This window comes from Triticum dicoccoides, chromosome 5B (genome assembly GCF_002162155.2).
Source record: "Triticum dicoccoides isolate Atlit2015 ecotype Zavitan chromosome 5B, WEW_v2.0, whole genome shotgun sequence".
In the NCBI taxonomy this organism is placed as follows: domain Eukaryota; kingdom Viridiplantae; phylum Streptophyta; class Magnoliopsida; order Poales; family Poaceae; genus Triticum; species Triticum dicoccoides.
The window spans coordinates 487,203,505-487,211,189 of record NC_041389.1 but is presented as its reverse complement, the minus strand read 5'-3'; the positions used below and the strand labels follow the sequence as shown (position 1 = coordinate 487,211,189).

Below are 7,685 nucleotides of genomic sequence, written 5' to 3'. Positions count from 1 at the left end.
ATTACTACATACTCCCTCCGTTCCTAAATATTTGTCTTTTTAGATATTTCAAATGGCCACCACATACGAATGTATATAGACATATTTTAGAGTGTAGATTCACTCATCTTGCTCCGTATGTAGTCACTTGTTAAAATCTCTAGAAAGACAAATATTTAGGAACGGAGGGAGTACATATTAAGTCACTCCGTTTGCTTGCCCATGCAAATGTTGCCCGAGGACGCATAAAATGTTCAGCTATCACAGAAACTAGCAAACACAACCAGAGCTCTAGATGAAGTATATTCGCTCTCATAAATGAAACACCATAATATTGGTCCAAACATTGAGATATGGCGCTAGATGAGAGATAACTTCATACAGCTCAAACGAACAGGTTCAACACATGGTGAGCACAAATTCAACGGAGCAGAGGGCATGACGAGATCTAATGGTTGTCAACCCTGTCTCCATCCACATATGTGAATCCAAACCTCCCAGATTTTTCCCCGTGGCCAGGTGGGAGCGAATCTTTGAGCTCATCGTCCGGATGGCGCCAACACGGTATGGGCACCGGCCACCTATTTCCATTATCCAATCATTTTCCACACACAGTAACGTTATCGGCAAATTTTGTTTATGCAAAACATCAAAGTGATGAGTAAATATAATGCACACCTGATTGGTTTACCACTGCCAACTTCAACAGTCCTGTGTCAAACACAGTAGGCCAGATTTAATGCAAAGTTTTTCTTTTTCTCTTTCATAAAACACAAAATTTCAAGTCCTGCAGTTGAATATGCCAAACAAAAAGTCAGTGTACATACCCATTTTCCTTAAAATGTGCCAGCACTCGAATAATACAATCCCTGAACAAGAACGGGGTTCCTATTTTCTTATCATAGAAGTTCATGCCAACAAATCTCCCTTTAAAGTCAATCAGAGGCCCACCAATCCCAGCCTAGCAAACAAAAGGTGTCATTAAAGCAATATGAATGGAGAAGTTGCAATTTGTTTTGCCAAAGAGATATGGTCTAGTACATCATGTGACGGATACATCAAATAAGATTAACCCACGACTTCACGAGCAGTACTAACCTTAGTGATCTTACAACTGGAGTACCTAAGATCTCTGTAGTCAAGCACGCCTGACCAGTCAGTTAGTCTTCCATGTGTAGCCATTAACTTGCCAGATTTGAAGCAGCGCCCCACAGCTAGTACCTTGGAATCTTCCAGAATTAGAGGATTCCACCAATCTTCGTGAATTCTAACTGGACGAAGACAGCAGAAATCCTTGACAACGACAAGAGCAACATTGTAGTGTAAATTACAATATTGCAGTTCCCCTTCTTTGTATTTATTGTTTGGAAGCAAAACTTCAATCTGCAAATGGCACTTGTGAGACTTAAGCAGAAAATGTAAGGACCACATCAAGAACCAACCTTCAATTTTTCAGCAATCTTGTTTCCATCTTTAGGATCCCTAACCAAACTCGCTGAAGTCAGAATGGGGGTGCATCCATTCCATTCAATAAATAAGCCTGTGCATGCGAAAAACCTCCTTTCTCCTGTATATATAGTTATATACCGCACTTTTGATTGACAGCCAAGTTCAAATATGGAACAGTAAATAGCACATTACTGAGATATTACCGCTGAATGAAGCGAGTGCGACAACTCGTCGAGGTAAACTATGAGAACCCATTTCTGTGAGTTGGCTCCAGATATCTTTACCAGAATCATATATGTCACCAAAAATCTCTTCGAAGGTATTAACCAAAACCAAGCCCTCTGTTCAATGTTAGATGGTACAATAGTAGTCAGTACTCAGTAGTAGAGGAAAGCTGTAAACAAGTGCAATACAGTACCGACTTACAAGCATCAACTCACCACTGACAATAGTTTTCGATGGCTTTGGATAACCCAAGGAGTCTAGATCACCAGATCTGTCTATGTCCCCAAGTTGAACACACCCATGAAGATAGTTTAATAAGGTTAGCTGATTAGCATTGACACCATGAGAGTACAACTATAAAATGGCTAAACAGCTTACGTGAAAGGCTAAGTTTGCATCACTTGTGAGGATCTTATGAAACAATATCACTAGAAATGATGAGAAAATGCACAACAGCAAAATATATCTGGCTGTGTGCTCACCTCTTGCATAGGTGCAATATGGTATGGGCTGCACTGGCCTCTGTATTTTCATATCCTTGTGGGAACTGGAAAGACATAGTAAACTTGCAATAAATTTTACATCCCCATGAGTACGAACCAGAAGTAAAATAGACCAAATCAGCGCTACGCAACATCTACATTAACAAAATTGCAAGAGAAGAACGAGGACTATGCTGTGAGGAGAACTGAGCAATTGCACTATACAGAACCTATAGGGTCAGGAAAAGATCATAAATCCTACTCCCTCCGTTCGGAATTACTTGTCACAAAAATGGATGTGTCTACAACTAAAATACATCTAGATACATTCATTTCTTGGACGAGTAATTCCGAACGGAGGGAGTACTATTTACCACATTTTAAGTCCGAAACAGCATGAGATTAGAAAAATCTACTACTCCCTCCGTTCTATAATTCTTGTTGTGGTTTTAGTTCCACAAGAATTATGGAACGAAGGGAGTACATTCAACATTAATGTGTTACCTAAGGATAAAAATGGTTAGTGGAAAGAAACTACGAACACCATACATAAATATAAAGCAGGAACAAAAAACCTACTAACTTCAGCTTTGAAGTAATGATAAGTATTCTTGGTAGAGGCAGCCAAGAAGCAAGTTGTTATGAAGGGGTAAATAAACAATGAAAAGTGCAAGGAAATAACAAGTGTGATGCATAAAACCACAAAAGGAATGACACCCTACGCCCATGATCCAGATTCTTGCAAAATTAATATGCCTCGAAATGTTTGGTAATCAATATAGCCTGCACAAATGGAATTAGTGCTGGACAAACATAAGCAAAAATACAAGGAAACACACAAGATATACCTGAACCTCTCAACTTCCCTTTTTGGCTTGAATTTCTCCAACCATTTGACAATTGTACTCCTTGGCACGAAGGAAGTTCTTTCCGCAACCAAAGAAAGGTTCATGCCAAAAAGGTTCCCGTCATAATCAAAAAGTGGCCCACCTTCCCAAGCCTAGAAATAAAAAAATAAAAAATAAAGAGGCAACAATGGTTACATTGAATAAAAAAGAACGATATGGAGCAAGAGGTACATAATAAAAACATGATTTATATGCCTCAGAGCTATATATTTCAAGTGCATATAGTTACAGATAAAATACTCACACCATAGTGAAAGTGTACCTCAGAGATTTTACAAGTGGAAAGCATAAGTTGTTTGCCATCTTCAGATCCACTTGAATCATCGGGTAATATCCCACTTGTGGCCATTAATGTGTCAGAATTGGCACGCGCGACAGCTAGTACCTTCATACTGGGAAGCAATTCCACCTGATGATCAAGACCCACTGGATGAACACCAAGGGTGACGAACACTATGTAGACAAGAGCAATCCCCTGATCCAAATCATAGTATCCCAATAACCCTCTGGCAACATCACCGTTGCGACGCACTTCAATCTGTAATGAGACAGCAGGAGAAGTATTGAATGGTGACAAACTGACAATTATATTGAGCAAACAAGAAAAATAACTGAAGGATGATTAGCAGCACCAACTTTCAAGCTATCATGGCCTTCTCTTTTTTTATCATTGAAAGCTTTAATCAAACTTGCTGAAGTCAGGAACCTTGTGGCTTGCATCCCACATTGCAAGGCTATGCCTGAGCATGCAAATAACACCGAATGTCCTACACAAGATATAAATTTTAATCATCTGTAACTAGCATTGTTAAATAAGATAAATATTTTAAAACTAAGAAAAATAGAGTAAGACAGCATAGTCACCATCATACAAAGCAAGGGAGACAACAGTTCTAGAAATTTTTGAGGTGACTTCTTTACTGAGCTCACTCCAGACACTTTGACCAGAATCACTAAAGCTATCAATCGGTTCTTCCGAACTGCCATCCGGATGTAAGTCACCTAGTTAAAAAAATATATGATGGAACACAATTGTGAGTGCTCCAATAGAGCTGTAGTAAAACATGTATAGAAAGATGAAGTGCCGGCAGACCTGAAGTCAACAGATCAAGTGTCTCTGCTCCGTCAGTGCAGATTCTCCTGTTCTTTTTAGAGCTTTCTGTTAGATCATCGCCAGCTCTCTTAATTTTCAGCATATTCCTAACACTGAAGCGGAACAAAAGAAAATCCAAATGTTCAGTCATAGCCGGCAACAAAAGATTGTCGAACAACATTAATCAAAGGGTCCGTAATAAAAGTCTTATGTCAGCTGATAGTCCTTGAACTAATATACTACCTCTGTAACTAAATATAAGAAGTATTTGCAGTTCAAATTGAACTGCAAACACGTCTTCTGAAATAAACAAAGAGGTTTACTGAAACACTAAGTGGCGGTTTGTTACTTTCACACTTGTAGATATACTCCATCAATGTCCGTCTTATAAGGAAATACTCCCTCCGTCCCGTACTATATTTTGACACCACACTAGTGTAAAAAACGCTCTTATATTATGGGACGGAGGGAGTATATTCTTTTGGAATGAAATAAAAAAGTGTTCAGGTGAATATTGAGTGCCAATGCCAGTGCAAAAATGTTAATTAGTACTGCTGTATCCTATCAAACTAGGCGTGTGAGCTCATCAATTTGATTAAAATAACTGAAAAGGAGAAAGAAAGTCTACCAATTTCACGTTGGGGTTAAAAGGTTGAACTTTGCACCCAAAATTTGTACAGTACCAATTTTCACGTTGGGGGTTAAAAAGGTTAAGAAGATTAGGAGGATGTAGATAGATGATAGCCGGTTGTTCACCCAAAATTTGTAGAGGTTATTTCGGATTAATTAATCAAATCACTGAGTGACGAAAAGGTCATACCTGAGAAACCAGTGTCCAAGGATGCGGACGAGGTGGAGACAGCAGACAGGCGATGCGTTAGAGGGGGCGGCGACGAGCGTGAGAGGCGGAGAAGACGTCCGACCGGCGGCTGTGGCGGTGGATTCTAGAGCGGCGTGTGAAAGGAGTCCGTGGTCTCGTTTTCTGGGGGAAACGTCGTGGAGGAAGGAAGGGGAAAGGTAAAAGAGTCCCGTGGTGATATTCGTAGAGTCCTCCCCGACCCCACTCACCACCGAATCACCCCCGCGGGCGGCCGGGCGGCGATCTCTCCCCCCTCCAGCCCCCCTCTCCCTTTCCTTCCCGCCGCTGTTGCTGGCGCCCGCGGCCGGCCTGGCCCTAGGGACGCTAGTGGCGGCGGCCCTCCTGACCTTTCCTTCCCGGTGGCTCTCCGACACGGCGCGGAGCTGCACCTGCAGGTGCTCCTACGCGGCGACGGTCTAGCTGGCGGGGGGTTCCTCGTCGTAGAGCGGGCGGGCGCTGGGCAGCAGGGTGGCGCTACGGCACGTCCTGGCGGCGGCGCTCGGCCCAGATCTAGGCCCTAGGGGGCCCACTTGGACCTGGGCGGGCCGGCGGCGGGGCGGGGCGGTGGCATGATTCCTGGGAGGCGGGGGAGCGGTGTTGCGCGACGGGGTGCTGGCGGCGCCGACGCCGGCCTGCTGCAGCACGGCCGACGGGGCTTAGCGGGCCCGTTTCGGGCCTGGCCGGGCCAGGGGTGGCGTGGTATGCCCCGCTGCCGTGTCTAGTCGGCTACCGCGACGTGCCGAAGGCACGGGCTTCTCGCACGACGGCGGTGGAGGTGGTTCCCTTCCGCTCGGTCTTGATGCTGCTGCTCTCGTTGCGTGGCGCTTCTCTCCGGTCTTCTCGGCCTCGTGTTGGTGCCCGTAGTGAGACGGCATGGGTGGCGGCGCAACCGCGATGGCGCATTGGGCGGTGGTTTGGATGGTAGGCTCCAGATGGGCGGTGGTGTTTGGTGTGCGGGAGAAATCTTTGCTGGTTTGTCCGGCTCCGATGCGGTGACACCGGCGGGTGCCACCATTCCTTCTTGACGGGTGTCGGTGGTAGCCGTCCCCTACTTTCCTACGCATATCGGGGGAAACCCTAGGACTCATCCGGGCAGCAGCTTCGTCGACGTCGCATACCTTCTTGGAGGTGTTGCTTGGTACGCGGCACTCGGAGCCTCGGGCTGTGGTGGGGTGTTTTCGGAGGGCGCAGCGGTGGCGAGCCTTCCGTGCTTTGTCGAGTTACCGTTGTTGGCATTTGTTACTTCTTCTTTTTAGTTTGGGCTTGTTGTGCTGCTCACCCCAGCGTTGTGATGTGTACTATATTGGTTGGTTGCTTTGGAATACAAAGCGGGGGAAACCCTTTTTGGGTAAAGAGTCATGTGGTCTCGTTTGCTGGGGCCAAGGTCACGCCGCTTTGTTAGAGCATCCACAACATACTGTCCCTCTCGCGATTCAGAAAGCCCACCGCAGCGACGGCGGAGGAGGGAGCGTAAGGCCGCAGAGCAATCCACTAGAGGAGACGGGCACTCCACCAGTCCCGCCGCCCTGCCTCAAAGCAGACGCCGCCACGGAGCCCGGCGAAAACCCTAGGCCTTAGAGCAACTCCAACGCATGTACCTATTTCGTCCGCCTCCATTTGTTTGGGTCGCTGCAGACAAAAGTGATGACCCAACGCACCGACCCATTCCCAAAATGCATCTGCGACCGTCCGTTTGAGTCGCCGTGGACAAAAATGATGGCCCAACGCGTCGACTCATTCCCAAAAGCCTTGCAACAATGGCCCAAAATTAAATCGTTTATCATCAATTACTGCACTCTTGAGGACACTAAGATATGGTGCACAAAGGTGGCTATGATCATGTTTACCATTAATGCATCTACCTATAAAGAGAGCAAAATAATGTATAGCAGGGAAATGAATGCCGCTATAGTAGCTTGTGTTACATTTCTAGTTTCTCCCCTGGTGATGCTAGCAAGGAACTCAGAACAATCAATTTTACGAGGCTCACTATGAATGCCCCATTGTGGAATTTTGCATGCATCATTAAAATCTTCTAGGTCCATGGTAAATGATTTATTATAAAGATCAAACAAAACAGAATGCGTATTGCGATGGACTAAATACTTAAATCTCCGCACAAAGGAATCAGTGGGGTTGTAATATTGTAAACACTTATCTGACATGAAGTCTGTCAGCCCGGTGTTGTGCACATACATATCAAATTCCTCCTTGAAACCTGCATGAATCATGAAATTATCCGACGGCCATTTGCAAGGTTGGATTTGAGCCTTCCTCGGTGGTTCAAGGTCCGGCTCACGTGTTGCGAGCCTTGGAGATTTCTTCTTTGAGGAACCACCTTGGAACACTTTCCTCAACATTTTCTTTCTCTGAAAAATTTCTGAAATTTTTAGTGACTCAAAATAAAAGTGAACAAAACTCAACAAAATTGATAGCAACTACTCCCACAAGTGTCTAGAGGCTATATCATGGAACAAAACTACTTTGGACCATATAAATTTGACATGCAAGCTCAAGAACAAGGTCATCACAGCAGCAAAAATTTGCAATATATAAAGGACTAGAACAAAAACTAATTGGACCATTGGAGGAGTTACATACCGAAGAACAATCCTCCAAAACAGTTTTGCGAATGGAGTTTTGAGCAAGGAGATCGAAAATGGCAGCAAAATGAGCTAGAACACGAGTTT

At 44.6% G+C, this 7,685-nt stretch overlaps 1 protein-coding gene across 1 annotated transcript; it reads right to left on the bottom strand.

The window, feature by feature from the left end:
• Window positions 1–212: 212 nt before the first annotated feature.
• LOC119305856 lies at window positions 213–5,064 on the bottom strand. Its single transcript, XM_037582263.1, has 14 exons — window positions 4,957–5,064; window positions 4,137–4,249; window positions 3,908–4,045; window positions 3,680–3,810; window positions 3,306–3,581; window positions 2,984–3,135; window positions 2,136–2,200; window positions 1,869–1,928; window positions 1,632–1,769; window positions 1,422–1,546; window positions 1,078–1,362; window positions 807–940; window positions 658–690; window positions 213–560 (listed from the first exon to the last, which is right to left on the bottom strand). The coding sequence occupies exons 2-14, from the start codon at window positions 4,237–4,239 to the stop codon at window positions 428–430; spliced, it is 1,773 nt and encodes a 590-aa protein (XP_037438160.1). The 5' UTR covers window positions 4,240–4,249; window positions 4,957–5,064; the 3' UTR covers window positions 213–427.
• Window positions 5,065–7,685: the final 2,621 nt, after the last annotated feature.